Here is a 26,644-nt window from a genome sequence, read left to right on the forward strand (position 1 = left end):
AAACTGGTTAATACAAGGTTTTAGTTAGTTATATCAGATAAACTAAAATGATATTAAAGTTCCCTGTACTATTATTCTAGATATGTTTACTAATCATCTTGTCTGGGTCAGATGGTTTAGTTTCAACTGCCTTCAAGTAGATGTTGCTAACATAAGGGTAGATCTATGTTTAGAGAGAGATGGTTCAAAAGTAGCAACACTGCCTGGGTTAAAATGCTGACTTTGTCACTAATGAGCTGTGCTTCCTTACTCAGTTTGTTGAACCACTCTGCTTCAGCTTCCTCCTTTGTAAAATCTAGATAATACTACTTCTAAACTCATGGAGTTTCTGTGAGGAAAAAATGATGTAATAGAGACAATATAGCAGACACTCTTATAGTAGTACCTGGCACATAGTGAGTGCTAGGTAAATATTACTCTTCTTCTTATTACTACTAAATAATAAGTATTGATATTGTTATTCTCTGTATTCTAAATATTACTACTAAGGAAAGTTACTTGCCTCCTCCCTCTTCATCAAGCTAATGTTTTATAAATAGTATTAGCATAATTGCAACTATGTTTCTGGAGTCAGCCTGCCAATAAGTCAACCTGGAAGTGCTTCTTGGTTATGGCAAAAAGAACACCTGAAAATCGGAGATTTATACAGTGTTGGCCCAGTTCATGCAACTGGGCTTCTGTTTCCAGAGAGAATATGGAAATTCATTAAAGAAATTGGTCTCAAGATTTTGAATAACTCTACTTTAAATACTACTTATATCAGCCCTGACCATTTGGCTCAGCAGTAAGAATGTTTGTCTGTGGACCAACGAGTCACGGGCTTGATTCCAGTCAAGGGCACATACCACAGTTGGGGGTCATCCCTGGCCTTGGTTGGGGTTGTGTGGAGGCAATCAGTCGATGTGTCTCTCTCACATCAATGTTTATATCTCTCTCTCTCTCCCTCTTTCTCCTTCCCATTCTATCGGAAGATAAATATCCTCGGGTGAGTATTAAAAATAAATAAATACTACTTATATCAGATTGCAGGCAAATTTTTGCCCATCTGTGTAGCCTTTTGTTATGACATGACATAACAAAAGGGCTCTGGTTTGGCACCTTGCTGGCTGTGCCTTTCCCAGCCTGGCTTCATGGGTATGAGATCTGTGTTACATACGGCCATGCACTCAGCTAGGTCCTGTGCTTGATTTAATGCTCTGCTGTAGTTGTCTTCAAATTCTTAATGATTTTGTCTTTGGGCTTATATTTGTAAATTAAGTCTGATGGGATATTGCATCATGCATTTAAGTGGAGGAGATACATGCAATATGTGTGTCTACCATTTCTTGCCAGCCCATTTGCATAAAACAGTCACGATGTCCCTTGACTACAGAATTTGTTGGACCCACAATGTATTGGAGTTCAGTGAGACTCAAAGTGAGTGTAAAGTGAACATGTTATGTTTATGACTGAGTAAGCAGTTCCCTGTCAGCCCAGAGAGGCTGTGATTTCAGTCTGATCAAGAACTTTGAATTCAGAAAGAAGGCAGTGACATTCTAAGAAACACAAATGACATAGGAACTGTATTATATCCTTCGTTATTTAGGTTATTTTCTTTGTATCCAACTACTTATGTTGAAAATGATGATTTAGAAGGAAAGAGAAAAACAGGGCAACCCATAGTTTCTTTTCCTCTCCATCCTTCCTTACTTATCAGTGAGCCCAAGGTAGGTAGCATAGAGCAAGATGTGAAATAAAACCACTTGAATCAGTTGTGTGCAGTGTTTTCACTGTTTTGGCAAGAATGAAACACGAATGAACAAGCTACAAAAATACAAATTGTGTCTTCCGTGTACAAGTTAAATTTAGAACTAGCGTTGTAAAATATAAAGATGAATGGTAAAAGTCACGTGGATACTTTAAGAGAGTAATTTTTCTTTATTTAGAACAACTTTAAATAACACGTAAAAAGTACCATGACAAGCCAAGAAAAACGATGGAAGAAAGGAAAAAGCTCCACATGTTTGTAGCTTTGATAAGTTTTTTCACTGCTGCTGGAACAAGGTTGTTCTGCATTTTCATTTTGCACTGGGTCCCTCAAATGAATGAGCTGGCTCTACTATTTCTATGGGGCCCGCAGCTACAGGACCAGGGGTGGTGCCTATTTAGTGAGTGATCTCTCACCCCTGCGAGAACACACTGCAGATAACTGAAACCTGAAATTCCCTGATAAGTAACTGATCCTTTTGTGACCTGCATGGGCTATAACTGACCTGGTTGCCAGGGTCAGCCCTGTCCGGGGTTGATTATTCAATGGTGTGTAAACCTCCAGGCATGTGAGATGAACAAAGGGCAACTGCTGACATAGTATCTGGGCTGAAGGGGCCATGCCCGTGTGGATGAGGTACCCAAGGGTGAGTGAGGCTGAGGACAGGAGTCTGGGAGGATAAGAAGAGAGTGCTCCATGGTTCATATGTTCCTCAGCCACCATGTCCCAGCATGATATGAGAGGGGTCCAAGAATTTTAAATTTGAACCTGGGCTTCTAAGTCACTATGAAGGTGTATTTATCAAAATAGGAGAGAACACATTTTAACAGCTTGTTAACTGGATTTGTAATATTTGCTTATTTAGACACATGCTATGTAGATCTCCATTTGTACTTTTGTCCCTGGGGCTCTTCAATTATTAGGGGGCAGGCCTGGATGTAAGTATGTAGAGCACTTAGTAAAAACCAGTAAATCTTGGCTCTAATCAACATCAGATAATATAACAAATAATGATGGTAATAATGTAACACCATTCTCTTCTTGACCAAGGCCCCGAAATGCTGCTCATCTCTCTCTTCCTCTACACCTCTTCCTCACTTCTGGTCGGTAGGGTTATAGTGGTAGTGGTAGAACTGTATTCTGCTTTCCAGTGCCCAGATACGGAGGCCTTGTTCCCAAGTGGTTTCCTAGACCCTTGCAGTACTCTCCTTGTCCCACAGCTACACCCTCTGAGTAGGATGAGGGGCAGTCCTGTGCCTGCCTGAAGCATGCATGAGCCTGGTTTGCCCTCTGCAGTGTGAATTGTGCTGTCCATTCTCCAGCTAATCACTTGTTGATTTTTGTTTTACTCCTAATGAATTTGGGATTACTTTTGAAATTTAGGAAAAGATTTATCTCTATGGCAGTTAAACCAGGCTAATAAGAACCATTGATCATGGTTCACTTGTTACATTGGGAGTCAGGAACTGAGTTAAAAAGATTTTTCTCAATTACAACAACCATGTCTTGCTTAGGCTTTGTAATATCAATGAATTCCTGTCCTCATGATTTAGTTCTTACCTAGATTGTCATCTTTGATGGTTTCTGTGAAAATTTAATGCAAGCCTTCTTGAACGCTGTTTTGTTGATTTGTCTTCTCTTTCTTTGTTTTAATGAATCCCTCTAACAAACTTGTTTGGAAAGTTTGTTTTTTGGAAAGATTTTGGCATTTCTTCAAAAGTCTGAAACCGCCCTGGCCGGTTTGGCTCAGCGGTAGAGCATTGGCCCAGACCCCAAAGTCCCTGGTTCTATTCCAGTCAAGGGCATGCGCCTAGGTTGTGGTTCGTTCCTGGCCCCAGGGCTGTGCGGGAGGCAGCCAGTCGACGTGTCCCTCTCACATTGATTTTTTTTTCTCTCTCTCCTCTCTCCCTCTCTCTCTACCTGAAGATAAATAGAAAAATATCCTCAGATGAGAATTTAAAAAAATAAAGTCTAAAACCATGTAGAATTATTTGGGGTTGGTAGAATCCATTGAGGCCATATGTCAGGTAGATTTTCAAAGTATAATTTAAAAAGGTGCTGTGCATGTATACATAACCAAGGGACATAGACAACAATGCTGAGGGGGTGGGGGGGCAGGATGGGGAGGAGGGTGTTTGCGGGGGGGGGGGAGAAGAAACATCTGTGCCCTGGCCAGTGTGGCTCAGCGGTTGGAGCGTGGACCAGAGAGTCCCAGGTTCGGTTCACGCTAGGGGCATGTACCCCCCCCCCCAAAAAAGAAACATCTGTAACAAAAATAAATTAATAAAAATTGAAAAATAAAACCACACAGTGCTTATATTTTCTCTCTCTCTCTCTCTCTCTCTCTCGCTCGCTCGCTCTCCCCCCCCCCCCGTTCTTTTGCAAGTGCTGATATCCCCAGACCATCATCAAGTGAATGAAAAGAATTAGATCCCTAGGATCACTCCAGCGTGCGTCTGGCAGTAGATTTTGCCCAACATGTAAGATGTAGTAATATTTGGAGAGGTGGAGTTTTGATTAGAGTCATTTTGTTTCTTTTCTTTCACTTGGTTTTCTCTCCTTGTTTTATACTTAGAGCCAGACATCATGAGAGTGGAAGCATCACTTCCTCTTGCAGACACCACATGTAAAAGACCCTCCCAGACTCTGCACTCTTGAAATAGATGCTTCTCGTAAAATAGTGCTTACACACTGTGCATTGTTGATTTCCTGAACACTTGTTCCTAGGCCAACTAGCTATAAACTCCTTGAGAGCAGAAACCATACCTGGCTTGTTTACCCACTGCATCCTTGGCTTCTAACACAGCAGTTGCAATACAATGTGGGCACTTAAAAAACTTTTGCTGAATGGATAAATGAATGCCTCAGGTACACAGACAATATGCTTAATGCAAAGCTAGAGATTTTTTGGACAGGTGTAATAAGAAGACACGTTTATGAAAGAATTGAAGGGACTTGAAATGACACACCAAGATATGTAGAGGTTCTATAGAGGAGGAGATAATGGACAGGGTAAAAAGAGGCCATCCAGTGATGAGAGGTCATTGTGACACCCCAAAGCCAGTTCAGTGGGGCAGTAAGTGAACAACTCAGAGGAGGTTGTGCCCAGAGTAAGATACTAGATTTTAAGATCTCATTGGTGGTGCTATTTTAGGTCATTACTATGTCTAGATTGGGCCTTGGGAGTATTAAGTCAAATCATGTGGAGTTGCTAATATTCTCCCATTTCTACTTATAAAAGGCTCTTTTATGATTCAACCCAATAGTTTGCTGAAGTTTAGCGTGGATGGGGTGAATATCATGAAATTTGAGGCTAAGAGATTGATAAACTTATTCATATAGGTTCTGACACCAACTGCAGTGATTTTAGGAGGTTGAGTGGGGAGCAGTGTTGTGACTCGGGTGCCTGTCTTGGGTGAAATTGGTAGATGCCAGAGGAGAGGGGATGAAGGATAGCACAGATCAATGGCATAGTATGGATGCTTTGTAAACAACACCAACAAAGCCATGAGAACATAGGAGTGCGGAGTAGTTTGGGATTTGCAAAGGGGAGCTTGGCGAAGACATCTCCCCACCCCTGGCACTGGGTATTGGGAGAAGCAGCAGCCTCTTCTAGAAGAAAGGGAGTCTTCCCATGAAAGTTCAGGCTCAGTTAATTAAAGTAGATAGAGAAGACATTCTCAGAGGAAGGAGCTGTGTTTCCAGAAGAGAAAGCCTAGGTAGGAGAGAGGCTTTTATTAGAAAATTTTAATTTACCAATGTGTAGGATCTATTCACCCAATTTACCCACTTACTTAATTGACCTATCAGAAACTAAAAAACAAACAAACAAACAAAAACTAAGGTCATTGTGAGATAATGATGGCATGAAGCAAAATCTTGGTTTATTTTATCCTATGTGACAATCTATTCCCATTTTGCAACAAGCTGGCCTATAACCCAGAGTACATAAGAATGTATCCTTTGTTGTTACCTACTTTCTGTCTTATCTGTATGCTGACAACTACCTCATTTCTCTGAAGCAATGTTATGCATCCCTACACAGTTCCTCACTATATCCCAAGGCGCATTCCAGAGTTTACCCAAATGGGAAATTAAAAATCTCAGTTAGTGACTTAGAGATTTTCACAGCAAAACCCATGGCAGCCATACTCTATGGGGCTGAGTTTGGGGCCCTAGACTCATTTGTCCACATGGGGCAGGTGAATGGCTTTATAGTCAGGCATGTTCTCTAGTTTGGTTTTGTAACTTTTAGAAGAAGGTTTCAGTCTGACCCTCTGTCCATTCGGTTGGCAGAGAACCTGGATATGTCCTCAATGAGCAACGCTACATTTTAGGATATCAGTGTCTTCTTAGCCTCAGAAGTCTCTGCTATTTAATTATTATAATAAACTTGAACCTAAGAAAAACTAGTCATAGAAAATGGCCTGAAAGACAGGTAATTGGTTCACTACAAATGTTATCTTTGGAGCAAGCTCAAGAGCTAATTGCTAGACTTGCATTGTTCGGGCTCCTGTATAATTAATTGTCTTTCCTGAACAACGCTGGGGTGTCACTCCACTGTAACACCCAGTGAAGTGTGGTTACAATGAAGGATGTTGCGATCAGTGTGCTATAGTAAACGTTGTAATATATGCTCAGACTACAGTCTTTAACATCACAGTACCCTAATTTATTGAAGATCTATAGCTAAAAGGTCACGGGGAGGGGGTCTCAACTAGAAAAAGCCATTCTCCTGAGCCTCTGGTTTGTGTTTCATTGCAGTGTCTGTTAATCTTGTTACCTCTTTGGTCTTCTTTCATATGCCAGCTGGGAAGCTCAAAATGAAATGTGTGACAAGGTTGTAGCAAGTGTACAGAACGTCATATTAAGCATTGGATATGCTGAACCTTCCTTTACTTCTTATTACATATTCACTTCTTTTTTCCTTAAATTTTTATGTTTATTGTATGTATCTGTGAGTTGCCTCAAATCCTGTTCTGTAATAAGGATGATCTATAAGTAAAGAAATAAATTGGGAGGGTCTATACAGAGACAATGTCCTATTTTTTTCAAGCAGCGAGCCACCCACACCTTGAACTCATTATGCTAATGATATGGAGAATTTGAAAAGTCTTTCATCTGAATTGTTTCTGTTAGAGGCGCAAGTGTCTGGGATTAGCTCTTGACGAGGACTGCTATACTGCTAAGTCTGTTTGGCTCCATTTTTTCCTTTTCTTCTCCTTCCTCCATCTATCATGCCCCTAGCCTCTCCCACCTTTTTAAAAGTATTTTTAAAAAAGATTTTTTTCTTTATTGATTTTAGAGAGAGAGGAAGGGAGAGGGAGAGAGAGATAGAAATATCGATGAGAGAGAACATGGATTGGCCTCCTTCCGCATGCTCCCCACTGGGAATAGGGCCCACAATGTGTGCATGTGCCCAGACTGGGAATCAAACCGGAGACCTCTTGGTTGACGCTCAACCACTGAGCCACACCGGCCAGGCCCTCTCCCACCTTTAATCAGTCCTTCATGTGGTCCTCAAGGTACCTTTCTCAAGTGTAGTTCTCATTATATCTTCCCCCTTATTGAACAAAAAAAATCTTCAAGTGTTTTTTATTGCCTACAAAAAAAGGCCAGACTTTGCTCATCTTTTTGTACTCAAGACCTAGCATAGGCCTGGAATGAATGTTGAATGAACTGAATTGCATTATGTAACATAATGCATGTAAGGCATTAGTAGAGCACTTGGCACAAAAAATGTTTACTGCTCAATTGCTTTACCTTCATACCAGGCATGAACCTACCTTTCCCACCTCATCTCCCAACACTGTGACTTTAATCATCACCACCTAATAATTTTACGCACATAACATACATTTCTATGCCAAGGACCCTTCATCATGCTATTCTTTCTTCAGGGTAATCACTTTTTAAATGCATCATCCTTGCCCAAATCTAGAGAAAATAATACATATCCCTGGTGATGTTGGTTCATATTTTCACTATAACAAGCTCTGACATACATATTTAAATAGTTTGAGCTGGTTGGACATTTCTGGCATCTTTCACATACAATTAAATGTTCTGTTTAGCTTGCAAAGCTCCTTAAAAGATATTAAAACTTACTTCCATTTATCAATGCAAGCACACCTTCCTTCTAGTATTCAAAGTCATTAATAAATAAGTGATGATTAGACTTTTGGATTTGAATGTTGTTTAGCATTTTATTTCATTAACTCACCTCCTAAAGGAAGTCTAAAATACAGTAAAAAGTTTTTATGATCCAAAGGATGGATGCTTTATTTATCTCATGAAAACTCAACCCAAGGCTAATGACAGCTGCAATTCTCCTAGCCACTTCCACATAATTTTTAAAATGTGAATGCCAGGAATGGTGCTGTTGACATTAATATCAGGACAAGGAAGAGAAGGACTAGGTGTCTCTGGAGGAATCGGTGGGGGAATAAACAAAGATACGCGTGCAATGTTGGAGATTTCTGACATCAGGTTGACCTTATCAACAGCCTTAACAGCAATGAAGAGATCCGTGCCATTTTCAAAAGTGATGCTTTCCGGTTTAAACACAAAGACTTCCTCAGAGTTGGCCTCCTTTGGAATGAGATTAGTAGTGTTTATCAGAAACGATTCATTAAACTTGTCTCTGAGATCAAGAATACTTGTGCTTATTCCAATGATATACTTGTAAGCTGGAGGGGAAAAAAAAACAAGTCCAATGATATACTTGTAAGCTGGAAAAAAGCAAGGCCTGACTTGCAATTTTCAAGTTTTGAAAAGCTATTAGAAACTATATATCACCATCCTATAAAGTTCCAATGAATAAATGTAATTGATGTTTCACTTGTACAAGGCTTATATCTTTTCATATTCTTGTTTATGTATTTCGACAGAGTGACAGATGTAAAACTGGATCAAGCTTGTTCAGTACTTTTGAGCATCGTACCTGGCTAAGAGAGGAGCTTGTTTAATTATTACTTTATTATTTCTAGAGGAGTTTTGGTGCTAGTGCTTCTCAAATTTTAATGTGCATACAAGTCTTGCAGAGATCTTAAAATGTGGACTCTAGTTCAGTAGGTGTGGGTGTGGCCTGTAGTTGCACAGTCTCACAAGCATCATGTGACGCCTGTGCTGCAGCCCACGGACCATGCCTTGACAGGTTTCTTGCAAAGGACAGCTCTGCTCCATAGATATAGCTATGCTGTATTCTCAATCCTCTCCAGGAGTCATTACTAAGAATGGGGTATATTAAAGGGCACTTTGTCAAGATTTCAGGAAAAAAACTGAGGATTGCTTTTTCTTGCTTGAAACCTCTTGCATTCTAAAATCTTTGTTCAATTATTTTTTTAAATTGAGGTAACATTGGTTAATAACATTATATGAATTTCAGGTGAACAACATTGTAGTTCTTTATCTGTATCCTCTAGTTTCCGTTCGTTATCGTATATTTGACCCCCTTTACCCATTTTGTCCTTACCCCACCCCCTTTATTGCAGAGGACATTCAAGAGACCTCCTGCCCTTCACCTTCTGCAAGCATCACAAAATCCCTGTCCACCTCACTCCCTTCTGTGCCTCTGCTTAGCTGCTAAACTCCTTCACAGAGTCCACAACTTACCTCTTCCGTGATCATAATCATCCCCAGGAGCCGTCCATTTCAGATTAATAAGACTGTCCCCTTGGATTTCTGCCTTCAGGTCAGTGATTTGACAAGGTGGAAAGTGATCAGGTATGGGAGCCGTTGGGACATTGGAGGCCACAAATGAACCTCCTGAGGATGTTCTGCTGAAACACACTTGCTTGCCTTGAAGATCACCTTTATTAAATTCAGGTCTTGGTGGATTCCATTTTACTTCACCTGCATTAAAATATTCCTCAATACACGGTAAGCTGCACAAAATCGTTATACTTCCTTCTGTTTTGTTATTGGATTACCCTCTTCCTACCTTTCCTTTCCCCTTCTTTCCTCCCACACACAAAATTCATTTTAATTATTTGGTGTAAAGATCCCAAATCAGTTTGTAGCAGAAAGAAAGAAAGAAAGAAAGAAAGAAAGAAAGAGAGAGAGAGAGAGAGAGAGAGAGGGAGGGAGGGAGGGAGTGAGGGAGAGAGAGAGAGAGAGAGAGAGAGAGAGAGAAAGAAAGAAAGAAAGAGAAAGGAGAGGAGGAAGGAAGGAAGGAAGAAAAAAAAGAAGGAAAGAAAGAATCACAGTTCTTTATCTCACAGATATTTAATGCAATAACTTTCATAATTTATTTTCATGACATTTGTCCTGGAATTGTTTCTCTTTCCATCTTTTACCCTATCCCAATCATATCTTTCCACAAGGATGGTATAAATACTACTCTGTTTTAAATCTCCTCAGACTACCTCAAGAAATCTCTTCCACCTAAACAATACTGTGGGTTCCATTATCTTTTCTATTTATTTGATAATTAATCACTTGGACCTTGAAGAATTGCCTTGATTCAGTGCATTTTTCTCTTCCCCCCATGTGTGTGTTTTATCTTTTTATTAGATTGTAGTTTCTCATAAAATGTTTTATGCTAGGGGTTCTACAATTTTATGCCTTTGAAATACTTCTGATTTTCTCAGTGAATGCATGGAAAACTAGTTCTTATAGCAAATTTACTTTCTCATAAACTCTACCTCTTTAGCCCTTAACATTTTTGCCTGTACAGACAGACTGATCTTCCTACCCATTAATCTGGTCTTGGGCAGACATGAAATAGGTACATTAGCAGGTTAAGGGTTAGTATTAGATTCAACAGCAGAGATCATCTCTGTTGGTGTTAAAGTTCATCAAGGTATGGAGGGAAGAACATGGTTCCCCAATGCCAAGCCAGGTGCTATTACTAATAGTTATTTGAACCAATAACTTCTCTAGCCTCTGTTTCTCTATCTGTAAAACGGGATAATTAGGAGAATGAAATGTAATAATGTAATTAAGATACTGAGGAAAAGCCAGATACAGCCACTAAAGCAGTCCCCCCACCCCTTCATCCTGCTTTCTTCCCCTAACTCGAAAAGGACAAATAGGAATGAAATAAGCTTAACTATTCAACAGAGCTTTTCAGGCAATGGTGTTATTAAGGCATTTTTCCCTATGATCACATTTGCATGAGGAGAGACCACATGTCTCAGAATTTTCCCTTTACTAAGCATACTCCCAAGTGAAGAGGTAGAGTGGGAAGCTTCTTAGAGGAGCTGTTCTTATTATGCACCAGTGCTAGGAAAAGACCTGCCTAGGACAGAATTGTCTGATGAAAAACAAGTCCCGGAACCCATCAGGACTCCGTCTTGGTCCCAATTCTGGCTCTAGTCTGGGGCAAGTGTTCATAATCAAGAGTGGCGTGGGACTCCCTGTTTCTAGGAGCATAATTCTCCCACCTGCTTACAGGTGGGCTCAGGGTGCTGGCTGGTATTAGATTCAGCCACTATTCTCCTTGATCTGAGCAGGAGAAGAGAGGAAGAAAGGGAGAAGGCGGGTTTATGGTGATACTGATTTAGATAACAAGCCCTAAATTATTGTTTTGATTCTGTGCAAATGCCTATGTCCGTGGAAAGAACTTCATTACAAAAGGTTTTTAAATTTATTAAAAATAATAAACATTTATTGAATACTTACTGTTTACCAGCAATTGCTAATTAGGTATATAGTTCCTTGTTTATTCCTCATAACCATTCTATGAGGTAGTAACCATTATTAGCCCTATTTTACAACTGAGGAAAGTGAAGAACAAAGAGGTCTCCTGAAGTAATTTATATGACAGAGGGCTGGAGTTTGAACCGAGGCAGTCAAAGATATATCAACCTAGTATCTCCAACAGGGGACTATTTTGCCCCCAGAGGACAGTGGATCAGGTCTGGAGACATTTTTGATTGTTATGGCTGTGAAGACTGCTTTTGTTTTCCAGTGAGGAGGCCAGGAATGCTACCAATTGTCTTACAGGGCATAGGACAACCCCACAGCAAATAATTATGTGGCCCCAAAGGCCAATAATGCCAAGGCTGAGAACCCCTGATTTAATCCTGCACTGTTCTTCCCACAGGCTTGATGGTTTCCTCTTGATCCCTAGATTTTGACTAAAGTGAGGTGTGTTATTACAGATCACTTACCATCCTCAATCCAGCCAGGGATGTACATTGCTCCATTCTGCTTGGGTACGACTCTCTGCCTGGCTGTGTTCACTCCTCCCAGAGCCCGCACTTTTATACCGTATCTACCATTTGTATCATACGCTGTAAAATACCTTGAATAGATACCGTCATCCTTGGTAGCATCAGCACCTTGACAGGGAAATGAAGGAATTAATGAATATCCTAGAGGTAACTGGGCACTTGTATATTTCCAAATCATGTGTAGGTTAAAAAATTTCAAAGCAAAGAGAATCCAGCATTATCTCCAAGAGAGTTTAGGATTTGACTATGTAAAGAATGAGGTCTAATTCTTTCACAAGTGTGTGTGTGTGTGTGTGTGTGTGTGTGTGATGTGTATGTGTATGTGTGTATAGTTTCATATATGTACACCTTATCTCCCTGATTTGTTGCTTTTCTTTTTGAAATCAGAGATCATGTCATGTGTCTCTGTTACATCCAACATAGCACAGGTGAACTACTCGATAATATTTGTTGTACTGAATTGAATTGCTATACGTTACTGAGGAGAAAAAAAAAAGTTCTATGTTTATTTTTTAAATAATTCATGACTTCTCCCAGGGTATATTTAGGAGGAAAATTAATTTACAGAACTTGTTCTAATAAGATTACTTGCATCACAGTAAGCAGTCAAGTTCCTTCTAAAAAGAAGTGTAGACTTCTCCTTCCCTTTCTCTCTGTTAGATTTCTTTTTTATTTTATTTTTATTAATTTATTTCTGTTATGGATGTTTCTCCTCCACCCCCACCCCACCCTCCACTGACACCCTCCACTAATGGGCAAGATAATATAGAGTCTGCATAGGTATAGGAGTCACCTATCCTTGGACCTGTCTCCACTGCTTTCTAAATGAGAAAGCCTCCGTTTTTTCATTTGTAATGTAGGGATAATAATATCTCAAAAGTGGGTGGTGAAGATAAAAATGAATATATGTATATATATTCACACAAAACCCTAATGCAGAGTAGGTATTACTTTTTTGAAGAGTGTGGAATACCCTCCGACAACTCCCTAGAATCTCTGGGCTATTGAGCTGGAGCCACCAATGTGTTTGACCTTCGCAGAAGCTAAAGGTAGGCCTTTTTTCATATTTTCCAACATTTAGAAATATAGGAATGGGGGGGCACAGTGAGCTCTCTCAACTAGACCCCCAGTGCTGGCCTCCCTGTTTCTAGGTGTCCTCACCAGGCCATGCCCTCCTGCGGTTCCCTGTCTGCTTCTTGGAAAAGAAAGATGTGTTTGCAATTTCTTGGGTGGGTACCTGCTCCATTGTCCAATAGTTCCAAGGTAACTGTTTTTCCATTCACTGATTCTATCAGGGCTGTGACCCTGGCCCTGAGAATTGGCAAATCTCCTTGGTGAACCTTTGCATAAACAACCATAGGGCTGGGGAATTTGCCTGTGTCTTTGTTCATTTTTGAGGTCACTGTAATTGGAGGCAAGCTAGCACTTGATGCGCGGGTGGTCACAGTCAAAGTCAGGGTCTGCGAGCTTGTTTGCAGACTGTAATTCCAAATGCCAACCTGACCAAAACAAACAGACATTTCCAGTGAGTATCTACGTCACACAGACCTGACTTCACCACCACCCCTAGGAGGAGCCTCTCTGATAGTCATATCTAAGATGGTCTTTGATACTCTCAGCTAAGAGAAACTTTGGTATGTTTGCACTAACTGCACTAACTTGACTTATTGTCAAGAAAATCCTAGTTGGGGAAAAGGAAGTCTGAGAACTTTGTTCTTGTCATTGCCTTGGTTTCTAAGGACAGGATCAACTCGATGGGTTCCTGAGGTAGAGGACATCGTTTTCATGATCCTGAAACTCCAAGGATGATGTTGCACCTTGACTGCCTGCCACTGGGGTGCTTCCTTCAGGGCCCGGAGAAAGGAACGCCGATGTCTTCCCTCCTGCTTTGCTGCCATTCTGAGTGGTTTCCTTTGGATGGAGATGCTTCCTTGTTCTCTCTTTCACTCAATACTGACTTTCCTTTTAGCAACTACCCACATTTACAAAGCTATGATTATTCTATAAAAATGTTATCTTGCCAAATTGTGAGTAGGAAGGAAAGCTGGGTCCATACCTTGGCAGTGCCTGGGATTTGGAGGTAGGCCATTTTGGTGTTCGTGTCCACTAAAAAGCCGTCCTGTCTCTTTTCGCTGGGATCCCAGAGCAGGATCTGGGGAGGCTGTATTGTCCAGGTGATGAGAAACAAAGTGTCGTTTCCCACAGTGCTGTCCACAGTCACTGTGCCATTCATCCACTGACTGTTCTGGAGGGTCAAACCCGTACTCTCCAGCTGTTAAGAAAACAACTCTTGACTTTTTGAAGAATACAGCTCCCCTCATGGAGTCTCTTCCATTCTGCCCCACAACTCTCAGTTGCCCCATGAAAAAGCCCTGAGTGCCTAAGTCCTTGGTTTGGTATTTACCACCTATTACAATCTAATTCTAAATTACTTTTCCAACTTTAGCTTCCACAATCCTGATTCCTGCGCCCAAACCAGACCACTTCCCTAAGTGACTCTACAACTTGGTCACACCTTCACTTCTCTTGGGAGTCTGTATGCTCATCTCCATCTGTCTAGGCCTTACCTGTCCTTCAGAATTCATTTCAGGAGTCACTTTCTCCATGAAGCTTTCTCTGATGTCCATCCCACTTACCAGCTGAGAGTAATCTTTCCCTCCTGTGAGCTCCCATAGAACCCTGTTTCTGTGAGTCTCTTGACATTTTCACATCATGTTTTGCTTTACACCTACTGGTTTACAGAACTCATCTTATTGACTACACTGTACACCCTTAAGGGGACTGATTGGGACTTATTTTCACCCATATATGCATTGTTTGAATTGCAAATAACTAGTGGTTAGGTTGAGTGTGAAGATAAATCAATGGCCAAGGGTGATGTGTTGTTTGGAGTAGGATGAAGGAGCTGAGGAGCAGGGCTTGAGATGGGGAAGGGCTAGTACAACGTTTGTAGAAAGTGTGGTTTTGAGTCATTATCTAGGTTGTGGCCTCGATAATGACTTACTGTCCTTAGAGTGAAATCTATTAGAAGATAGGGTGGCCTGGTCATGGAGCCAGCCTTTCTAGTTCCATAGGGAGATGGTCATCTTGGATATGAAGACAGTGAAGGGCTCTTAGATCTGATTCTTATGACAGGTAGGTAAATAATCACACTCATTTCTCCACCTCTCTTCCTGTTAGATTTCTTAAACACAGAACTGATGGGCAGAAACTGCCTGATTGTGAGCTTGCCCTTTCATCAGTTTAATTACTTTCTAAGACACATTCTTCCCATTTCCAAAGCAGGCTCTTGGGTTTAATTTTCTAAATTTGAACTAGGATGACCCAAATGAGTATAACTGCTTTCTTCTTTAACTGAATAATTGTTATATTGATAGACCAGAAAGCCTGTTGTTTTGAAATCTATCATCATTTGGCTTTGACATCATGTATTACGTTACTTTTATCCAAACTTTCACAATAAAAGTCACAATTCACACGGGTATGAGGGCTGATTGCTTACTCTCTCTAGTTTAAAATGTCATGTAATTTTTGCAACTATTAGAGAAGAGCATTTTAAAATATGTTTGTCCTGTGTTTCTTTTTTTAATTGTACTATGACTTTTAAAAAAATTTGGTTTTCTTGACATTTTAGAATCAGAAGGGCCTGATTTTTCAGAGAACCAGAAGTTTTTTGGTTCATATTTGACTGAGAAACTGAGGCCCAGAGGGGTGAAGTTCTGTGCCCATGGTCATAGAGTTAATGACAGACCCAGAACAAGGATCCAGGTGTTTGGATGGGCTTTTCACAGTACAAAACATTTTCCATTCATTATATGAAAATCTTGGCTAATATCAGAGATTTGAGGTAATGGAAAAATAGAGCAAGTAATCCCTAAACACGTGTCCCAGAAAACTTGTATTGAGATGATCTACTCTGAAGAAAATTCTGAGCCAATTATATTGCTCTGGGTGTTTATTAACAGATGTTAAAACAGAATTCTTGGACCCATAATATTTATGTTGCTAATTTTTTATGAGGAAGTCACTTAGTACTCTTTCCAAATAAGTAAACACTATTGCCTTGTTTAATGAGTAGTGTTACAATTTAAGAATGATGTTTAATATCAGCCTGAAACTTCTATTTGGATTTTAATTAATTACTAGAAGAATGTAGAACTTAAAACTTTTAACCATTAAACTCTCCCTCTTGGCTATGATTATTTATAGACATGAAAATCAAAGAGGGAGCCTGACCTGGATGGAGCGCTGGGTGATAGCTCCATTTCCCGATGAAAGGGCCCCGAAAGCGTCGATGAGGCCGTTGTTCTGAGCCTGATCTGAAGCATATGTCTGTAAACCTCCTAAGAAGAAATGACATCATCAGAAGTTATTTTGTAGAAAGCAAGCACTGGCAACATTTTTGCTATTCTTCGGTAACAGAATACACAAAATAAATCTTCTGTGTTATTAAAATATTAATAGATCCACATCAAATAGGTATCCAGATGAACTAAGAAGCTGATACTAATTTTTTAATCCTACTAAATAACAGCTTCAGCAACATCTCAGTTATATGGCTACGTCAACCATCTGCAAAGCAGCTGTTCCAAATTGATATCATAAAATTCATGTTTTAAAGGCCATGTACTTTCATATGAGAGAATCCATGAAGCCTTTTTCTAAGGTTATGGATTTGTTCTTATTTTAGACATAATCCTAAGAAGGTTGACGTTTGAGCTTTCCCCTAAGTCAGAAAAGCTATTCATGTGACAAAAACAAGAAATAACAGCTGACGAGGAACAGTTATAGTACAGTATGTAATAAGAAGGATATTACACACCAAGCCTAGCAATCCTGGGCTATTTAGAACAGGTATAACTAAGACTGTTGATGTGAAAGTACTTTCAAACTGTTAATACCAGGCAAAGTCTAAGGAGCAGACTTTGATGCTATGGTGGGTGCTCCACCTAGATCCCCTTGTCTAGGCGAGTGCCTCTCTTTTCAGCTGCTCTGTTCGCTGCTGATGACATATAGCTGCCTCCTTTTCCAGAGAATTACCCTACCCAAAGGGGACACCCAAGGTAGGGAAATAACATGCCCCCTCCTCTCCGTCCTGCCCTGACAGTCCACAGCCACTGATCGATGGACACACTGGTACAAAAGCCTAGCCCTCTTGCTTTAAAATGGAGTCAATCTTGTGATGCAGTTCCAGCTCCGAGTCCCCTGTGGGGTCAGGCTTCAGCTAGCTTCTAAGTCCACTTGGATCCATGCCTTGTTCCTTCCCCTGACCTATCACACGTTTCTTTCTCCGGTTCTCCTGAGGGCTCTCCCTCTATAAATCACATGCACCCAAATCTCTGCCTCAATCTCTGCTTCTAGGAAATCCAGCCTAAGACAGCTAGTATTAGGAGTGGACAGCCTTGTCATTTGAGCTGCCTCAGAAGGCAACTTAGCATAATAATTGCTGTCCATAATGCTGGTCCTCAGTAAAAGAAATAAATAAAAATAAGTGGTACCCATCCAGTCTGCTAAAGGAGCCAAGGACATACAGGATCTATTTTAACCATTGTTGTGTATGGGAGTTAAAACACTGGTTAAAGTTCTGCAGAGAAAGTGCACTGTGTCCTACGTTTTCCGAGAGACCTTCCACGTGGTCGAGCAGGCCCTTTGCCTTTCCCCTTGCTACTCCTTGTGAAAAGTCCCAACTCACACGTCATCTTTCTGGAATCCCCCCCTTCCCTTCTTTGTGCCTCATTGTACTTTCTATTGCCAATCAAGCATGTGTATCATGGATTATGTAGTTAGTGGCTTGTCATCTGTCTCGCCTAGGTCTCTTGGCCAGCTGCCAACTGTAAGTGAGTGGTTCCTGGCTAGCCTATTAGATTCCTCCCAGCTCTTATGAAGTTCTTGGCAAGAGAGTTCCAAGTCCTCATTAGGGTGCCATGCTGGTCCCATCTTCGCCAGACAGCCCTAATCCTAGAACCAAGGCCTTAAGCAAATGGGCAGAATAGATCAGAATGTTTACTTGGGGGTAAGGTGGTCCGTTGGCCAGTAAGATTGCCCCTGTCTCCCTCTTTCACCCCTCCCCCACTCCCCAGCCCACTGGAACTCACAGGCCAGTGGAAGAGACAGTACAGTGGGCCTTGCCAGACTGTTCCTCACCTGTCATTTTAGACAGCTCCTCCAGTTCTTTCGCTGCGCTGGGCCCCAGGGCCACTGTGTGGATGACGGCTCCACTCTGCCTCACCTCATCAAAGCACGTGCTGATGCTGGCGTCCTCCCCGTCAGTCAGCAGCACGATTTCAGATCCATCTGTTGGGTATTTCTTCCTAATCACCTGCGAAAATAATTCAGAGCGTGAGTGATCAGACTCAGGCCGGCCAAAGTGTTCGTGGAAACTGCATGTGGAGAGAACAAGAAGAGAAATTCCAGAGAGGATAAATAAAAGTATCTGGGAATGGTCAAATATCTCTCTGTTTTGAGAAGACACAGTTTTAAATGAGAAACGTGTACGGCACTTGATGTGGTCTTTTGCTCTTGGCTCACTCGCTGCACAGAGGGATTATAAAGGGGGGTGCAGGGCAGTTCCAGGGGTGCGCAGCACTGGGAAGCAGGGGAGAAGGTTCCCTTCACATAATCTCTCCTCGGGAGGCTTTCAGGGGTCCCCAGAAGCCTTCGGAAAACATCCTCATTTGAATGGGGATAATATTTGGGCAATATTAGATCTAGGGCAGATTTTAGCTGGATTGGTCAATACTCAGCTCACATGAGTTGTTAAAAATTGTAATATCCCCTGTGATTAAAGCAGAACATTTTCTTCCTATTAATCCCAGTTCTTATTTGTCCTATGACACCTATGATTTTACTATTCCTGCTGGACACAGGCTACAGTTTTTTATATGGTATAGAAAGAACAATATTGAATAGATTATGATGGCAGGAAAATTAGATACAATAATAGCATTATCCATTTAGGGAGAGGAAGGCGAGCGTCCACTCTTCCCCTAAAGAGGGTGGAAGGAAGACCCAGAAGCAGGGAAACAAGCAATCAAGCCTCCCCTCTCTGCTCCAGACTCTCAGAAAGGGCAGGCATCTAAAGTAGGTTGGAAGGAAAGCTGGGAGCAGAGAAGACTTTTTCCCCACTCTGAGTGAACTCAGAGGGGGCGTCCACACAAGGGAAGAACTGTGACTGTTGCCATGTGAAGGAACCCAGAGCCCAGGAGCCTGTCAGCCATGGCCGTGGCCTTGGTCTTGGTCTGACCGAGCTGCAAGGTCTTAGAGGCCAGACAGAGGGCTTAATTTGGATTCCCTGCTCAACAGTCCCCATCGCCACTACATGGGAAACATGCAGGCGTTCCCACATAGACCACCAGGGAGACAGAAGACAGCGGACTTGAGAGTTGGCAAGCAGAACAGGTCATCTTGTGGTAGGGGACTGAATGGAGGAGGGAGGTGTGCTCAGAGCCAGGGTGGGGCTGAATTAGCTGGGGAGGACCACTGGGCCCTGATCAAGCCTAGAAAAGAAGCAAAGTTCAGTGGCCACACCTCAGCAGACTCCACTACCAGGAGCCCAGGAAAGACCTGACCAGGGTCCTTTAGCAAGTACCAGTGGGACTCTTGAAAACGGTATAGGATCCAAGACCCTTTAGCTCATCACTCACGAGCTCCCCTTACTCCACACTAGGATTCCATTCAGCAAGAGGAGTGTTTAAATCCCAACTGTGCCCCTCACACCCCCTCACCTATCTGAGCGGAAAATGAAGAACCAGACTCCCTCCTCATCACCAGGCCATCTGGCATTAGTCATCTCCCTCAGGGTGCGCGCAGCAGGGGTTTAGTCTGTCAGTGATTCCGCTGCCAGGTTCCCTCCCTTGTTTGCTTCTTTAATCAAAGCTTGCCTGAGTGGCAGAGACGAGAGGACCCAGATGCACACAGCATCTGGCACAGTGTTTCCCAGCTGACACAATAGAAACTACTGTCAGGGAGCTGACCTTCAAGATAGAATAAAAGGGCCAGACTGCATTGGAGGGAATGGTTGAGTCCATTGTTCACATGCAACTCGATGTTTCTGCTGCTGTTTGGGAATCTGGAACTGCCCCATTGGTGTGCTGTGCCCACAGCAGGCACAGGGCAGACCTGCCCAGGACTGCTGAGATTCCGAGACCTTAGGCCTGCCAGCCTCCTTCAGCCTCCTGTTCTTTGTTTCATGGGGCTAAACAGCCTCTAAATAAATATAGAATATTATATTCTGTATGTAGAGCAATTAAGCATCAGGTGTAACCAAATAACTCCATTCAATTTTATTTATTGAGAACTTCCTGTATAAAAGATGTTGTGTCAGCAGTCTGGGAGGTAAAAAGACAAGTTTTACTTAAGTGAAGCACATGATCTTATATATGTTATAAGAGTCAGAAAGAGAATTCTACACAGTTGATAAGATCAGGAAAGATGTCAAGAAGTAGGTGCTGTCTGTGATGCTCCTTTGAAGAACGAGTGACTGGAGGTACACAGGGAGGAGGAGAACGTAAGTGGGGAGCTAGCCTGGCGAAGGCATGAAGCTCTGAATGACAGATGATCTAACTAGCTCAAATGTAGGCTACTTGGAAAAGAGTCCCTGGTCCTTAAGTCTGGAAAGGTAGGTAGGAGCTATGTTATGAAGGCCTTAAATATTAGAGAAATTTTCCCTTAAATTTGTTGAAAATGGTGAGACATTGATACCTAAGAAGAGGGATGACATGATTGGATGGTCAGATAGGATCTTTAGATATACCCCCAATACATTTAGAGTTATACTTCTTAAGACCTCCTGCTTCAATAAATAAACCATTGGCTTGTCCCCCCCCCCCCAAAAAGACTCTTCTCTATCCAGAAGTTTTGAGTGTTGAGCTACCTCAAAGTTTAACCATAATTCAGAACTCTTTTTTTTTTCTCATAGAAGATACTCTCTTATATCCCTCTGTACCCTCCTTCATAGCACTCATTATAGTTTATGAATATAAACTTATTTGTGTGACTGTGTGGTTAATGTATCTCCCCAATAAGCGTATAAGCTCTGTGACAGGAGGTGTGGTGTCTCTTTGGCCCTCATGGTATTCTTAATGCCCAACACAGTCCCCTGCACGTAGAAGGCACATGTGAATATTTTGAATGCAGGCATGTTTGCAGAAAAGCATGAATGTACTGATGTAGAAAAGCACAAAAGCATGAATGAATTAGGTAACAATAGCTTTGGGGGGCCTTTGCCTTTTATCATTTGAACCATCGCTGTGCCTAGTTGTCTAATTTAACTAGACACTAGGCATGTATGGACACACTGGAAAGGAGGACTTCTTGAACATAAATTGTGGACATTGGCACTCTACAGGAGGGGAACTTGTCTCACAGTAAATGCTGATCGAAGTCCAGTGCAGATGGATGTTCCTGCTGAGGCCGCCGTGGGTAACTTTCCGATGAGGTCATTCCTTTCTGTGCCGCTGTTGATCTGTATGAGTTCACTTCGGACATAGGCAGCTTGGTCAAACATCACCATCCCAACCCAGGAGCCTTGCTCAACCGTCTGCAGCAGGAAAAGCTTGCTGGCTTGATTCATTCGTTTTAGGCGGTCACCACTCTGAAAGGAGAAGCAGAAGACAAACCTAACCATCGAACAGTCCGGTTGTGTTTAGATGGACAGACTAAGAACAGGCTAGAGGGAATTTGGAAGTGGTTGTCTCAACATAGAGTAAATGGCAAGAAGCTACTCAAGGCACAGCCTATGGGAGAGATAAAACCAGAGATAAAACCAGATTAGGCTTTAGTCCAATCGTTGGTTCAATGCTTTAGTAATATGTCTATAGACCTACGTACCATCAGCGAAACATAAATGTTAAGGCTGTGTGATTCATAAATTGAAAGCTAATTTAATTTGGCAAATGAGACGCTTGATGCTGATCATGGAATAAAGTGGTGGTAGGTATTTCTGATGGCGACTCTAGTGTTGTAACATCTGACTCTCTGGGCTGTGTTTATTCCCAGGAGTTCCAAGTTGTGGTCTAGATTATATTGCATGCAAGCGTGAGATCTGCATCCAGAGATTGAGACTCATTGCGCACACCTGCATGCTTCCAGACTTATCCAGGACTAAACACACAATTCTCTGTCCAATCTGCAGCAATGAGAAGGTGGGTTTGGGTGGCTGTGTCGTCATAGGAGTGGTTTTCTTAAAGTCCTCGGAATCTTGAATCACTTCCCATGTGCTCCGGAGATTGCATCTTTGGTTTTGCTGGTTTGGGGCTTCTTTATTATGGTTTTTTTCTGTACAGAATTCGACCACCTGAAATTGTCAATAAAATGATATAGATAATGGTAAACTACTGGCTAAAATCTTTAACAATTTGAATAATTAAAATACGTTAATTCCTTGCTCTCCTCCCTAGCCTGCCTTGCTAACCCATAATCTTGGCACAATCCCACAATCCCTGCAGAGCTCTGCTGGAGAAGATCAGTCGTGATTAGAATTCCTATCTCAAAACATGTGTTCAACCTTAGGGCTCCACAGCAATCATTTACCTGCTTTTGGCTTCCTTCCTACTTTTCAAATCTGCCATTTTGAGCCATCATGACTATCTTCAAGACACCTGCATCTCAGCATTTCTCTCCTGGGACCATCTTATCTCTCCATCCTTTCACTTCCCAACACCTTGCATTCCAACTTTCAACACCCAACATTCAGTCTCTCTCCAAAATCCACTTGAGTGTCCCACAGGCTCCTCCAGCTTCACATGTTCTTAATTGAACTCGTCACCTTTCCTCCAACTCTGCTCCTCCTCCTATTTCCTAGCTTGATGTCACTGTTCACCCAGTCACCTAACTCAGGAACCTGGGAGTTTCCCTACCTTCTTCCCGCTGCAAAATAATCAAGATCGATACATTGCACTGTCTCAAGTTCATCATCTGTTCTCCTTCTCCCATGGACTCCCCATCGCTCAAGCCCTCACAGTCCCTCCTCACACGATGGCAGTCTCCTACCTGACTTTTCCATCTAGCTCCCCCTCCAATTGGTTCACTCCACAGGTGCCAAGGCATCTTCCTTCTTACTCCTGTGTTTAAGAACCTTTGGTGGCTCTTGACTGGTCTCACGATACACGCTGTACTACTTCACATAGCAAACAGCACTTTCTGTAATATGCACCATTGCTCCCCTCTCCATCTTTACTCTGGCTGCCCTGCCCCCCCCCCCCCCCCCCCCCGGAGCCTTGCCAGGCTGGTGTATATGTCTGTGACTTGGCTCATGATTCCCATCTTGGAAAGGAGTTCCTCTTCCTCTCTCTTCTGCATTGTGAACTTTACCTTCATGTTTTAGCCAAAAGTTCATTTTTCAGAATATTTTCTCATTTTCTATCTTTCCCCCAAAGAATTTCCACTCAAACTTGTGGCCTCACAGTACCCTATAGAAACTTCAGTAAGGCCCCTTTAACACTGTAGTATACTTACTGGGCTGTAAATGCATCTATGGCACAAACCTGTCTTATTAAATTTTGCTGCCTCAAAACCTAGTCCAGTGTCTGACACATAATAAAAGCTCAATAAAAGTTTGTTGTTTTTTGAGTAACCTTAACCAATCGGCACATTAAGTTTTTTTTAATTTATAAGATGGCAGTAGTTACTATGCACGAATTACAAGGAACATATGCAATAGGGTTAATACTAACACAGCCAATAAATGAGAGCCCCCCCACCCCCCGCTTAAGCATTTACATTCCTAGCATTTGAGGAATTAAAAAAGAAGGCATAGTATACAAAGTAGGTATAACCTAGGTCCTCTTCTCAGTGATTTTACAGTGTTATCATTCAGTTAAAAACTTCAGTATCTGGGATTCTATAATTTAGGAAATAATCATTAGCTGTAAAACACTTTTCTCTTTGCATTTTTCAGATTGTTCTGGTAGCATTTCTATGTTATCATTATGCCTACATTTTAGCAGGGGAATCTGAAAAACTTGTGTAAAAACCCCAGACAGTGGTTCCCAAACTTCATTATGCATCAAATTTAACCCCATGATTAATTTAAATGGTATAATCTGGGAACCTTTGGGGAATTCTGAGTAAGTCTGGAAGTGGACTGCAAAGCCAGACTGGTAACCATGGTGCTTCCCATTTGTAGAACTTGTGCCACATTGTTATTGACAGACTCTTGCAGGTTCCTCCACCGTCTACTCCAAAAGGAAAAAAAAAAATTATGTAAGAGACTAGAAGACAGGAGGGACTCCTCACTAAAGTCAGTTATCAGATGCATTTTATCTTTGTTTGTGCAAAATCACTGATGGATATGTCTATCATTAACAAGGATAATTTGTCAAGTTTATCTTTTGTCCAGTTGGTCATTAAAAAACCATTAAGAAATATTTTAAAACTATTTAAAGCTATTACAACTATGTACAAACTCCCTAAGGGCTCTGACACTTTTAAAAAGATAGAACATTTCGCTTGCCAACCAAAAGTAAATATGCAGGCTGAAAAGAGATCTCTGAAAATTAAATTAAAGGCGACTCATCTTGTCCTTATTAACTAATTAAAAGAAACGCCTGATCCCCCTGGGTAAATTTCTTATTTAACTAAGAAATTTTGTGCTTGTCTGCTTTAAGGGTGTTGGAAGTAATTCAAAGCACTTAAACTAAAAGCTAGTGGGAGGGAGACGATGGAGAAGTAAGAATGGACCCACAGAGACGCAGCTGCTCGGTGATGTTTCCCTAAAAGTTGATCCTCTCCTGCAGCATCTGGGATAAAAGCCTCATTGAACTCACAAGTGTCAAGAAAAAATGGATACTCACAGAATCAACACCGGGTGAAAACATGATGGAAGCCTTCTCCGTCTGTCTGTCATCAGGTAAGAATTCACATTCTTTTGCAAACAGCCCTGTTAGTTTGTCGACCCTGCAGGGCCTGGTGATACAGCTGCCTCCTTGACACTTCTTTACTACATTTCTACCCGTGATAGCTGCCGAACATCTGAAAGTGTATGAAGGTTAGACGTTTCAGCGACGGAATCATTGCAGAGGGCTGGACTCTAGGTTCTAGGGATGGCCTTGTCCATGATGTCCTCTCCCAATTCAAGAGATAAATACACCCTTAAACAGAAAAATTATTTAATTCTCATCAGAGTTGTTTCTGTTTGCCAGAGAGTATCTGAGGGGTCCCCAGAATGGTATCGGAAATGGTTTCTGTGCAGCAGAAAAGCTAAATCTGGTTTATGGCTGCTGTTAAAAGGAACCAGAAGCCAAGGGTGAGGCGTCTCTCAAACGCGGCCCCTGCTTTCTGGAGAATCTGGAGGCCTCTTTGTTTCCCTCAAGAGGCTTGCTGACATTTCCTGGATTTTGGGTTTCTAATTAGTTTACGTCATACATTTTTTACCTAGTTCTTGTATGTTCGTAGGTATTTTAGATTTTTCTTTATATCATATGCTTATGAGACTTGTTGCTATTATAAATGGAATGCTCTCCTCTAACATTTTTTTTGCCATATAAATAATATATAAACCCTATAGACAATTTGGAAAATTATAAAAAAGTATCAAGAAGAAAAAAAAATCACATCCCACAATCAGAAATGAACTGTTAATGTGTTGAAGAATTTTCTTCTCTATGTATCAACATAACCGCATAGTTTTGCTTCATATTTTTAAAAAACTTAGCATGTTAGCCCTGGCTGGTTTGACTCAGTGGTTAGAGTGTTGGCCTGCGGTCTAGAGAGACCCCGGTTCGGTTCCTGCTAAGGACTTGTACCTTGGTTGCAGTTTGTCCCCGGCCCTGGTTGGGTCATGTGTGCGGGAGGGAGGAACTCGATGTGTCCCTTTCACATAGATGTTTCTCTTCCTCTCTCTCCCTCCTACTCTATCTGAATAAAATATGGAAAAATGTCCTCGGGGGAGGATTAAAAGAAATACAAAAAAATTTAGCATGTTAGTATAATTAAAACTTTAATACCTTATAATTTATAATATTCTTTCAAAATGTGATTTTATAATTGCAGGAACTCATACTATAAAATAAATTTAGTGTTTATTTAATTAGTCCCCCAACTTGTCAGTAACTTCAATGAATAAATACAATTTCACATAAGATTTTGACTCTATTTCCAAGTTTGCTATATGATTGGTGGCCAGACTAAATGATTAGATCTAAAAGTGTGAATATTTTATAGATTGCTGATACAGCTTGTTTTACCATTTCCCTTAAAATAAGTTTTTAAACATAAAATTACTGGCTCAAGAAAAAGGAACTATTTTGGAGATTTGATATGTGTCACCGAATTTCTTTCCAGAGTTGTGCCAATTTATGTCTCTAACAATCCTTAGTGGGAGCTCTCACCATGGACAGTCGCTTACTAATAACAGACGATTCCCATCTCTGTCAAATTTGTACCACCGTGATTGCTCTTTAGTCTGAACATTTTTTATGTTTATGGGCCATTTTTATTCCTTCTTTTGTGAATTATTTATTCTTCTCCGATGTCAATTTCTGTTATGATGTTATTGTTTTCCTACTGGTTTTCAAATGTTCTTTATGTGTTACAATACTAAATAGCATTTTAAAAGCCTGTTTTTTTTTTAAGTTTTGCAAATAACTTTATTTTCTACCTTTTTAGATTATTTGATTTGTATGCAATAAAATTTTTAATTAATATGTAGCCAAATTTATTATTCTTTTAATTATATCTTTTTATATTCTTGAATGCATAGAAAGACCTTTCCTATATAGGA

At 41.2% G+C, this 26,644-nt stretch overlaps 1 protein-coding gene across 1 annotated transcript in view; it reads right to left on the bottom strand.

Moving 5' to 3' along the window:
• Positions 1 to 8,014: 8,014 nt before the first annotated feature.
• CLCA1 (chloride channel accessory 1) overlaps positions 8,015 to 26,644 on the bottom strand; it is a 28,860-nt gene continuing 10,230 nt past the window's right edge. Inside the window, exons 5-14 of the mRNA XM_036256204.1 lie at positions 24,717 to 24,894; positions 22,001 to 22,219; positions 21,290 to 21,517; positions 18,070 to 18,244; positions 16,162 to 16,268; positions 13,982 to 14,197; positions 13,163 to 13,424; positions 11,863 to 12,033; positions 9,362 to 9,601; positions 8,015 to 8,436 (exon numbers count right to left, since the gene is read on the bottom strand). Of these exons, the coding sequence (XP_036112097.1) occupies positions 8,048 to 8,436; positions 9,362 to 9,601; positions 11,863 to 12,033; positions 13,163 to 13,424; positions 13,982 to 14,197; positions 16,162 to 16,268; positions 18,070 to 18,244; positions 21,290 to 21,517; positions 22,001 to 22,219; positions 24,717 to 24,894 (2,185 nt within the window). The 3' untranslated portion in view covers positions 8,015 to 8,047. The remainder of the gene's footprint in view (positions 8,437 to 9,361; positions 9,602 to 11,862; positions 12,034 to 13,162; positions 13,425 to 13,981; positions 14,198 to 16,161; positions 16,269 to 18,069; positions 18,245 to 21,289; positions 21,518 to 22,000; positions 22,220 to 24,716; positions 24,895 to 26,644) is intronic.

The sequence above is a fragment of the Molossus molossus genome, unplaced genomic scaffold (genome assembly GCF_014108415.1).
Source record: "Molossus molossus isolate mMolMol1 unplaced genomic scaffold, mMolMol1.p scaffold_m16_p_12, whole genome shotgun sequence".
Lineage (NCBI taxonomy): Eukaryota > Metazoa > Chordata > Mammalia > Chiroptera > Molossidae > Molossus > Molossus molossus.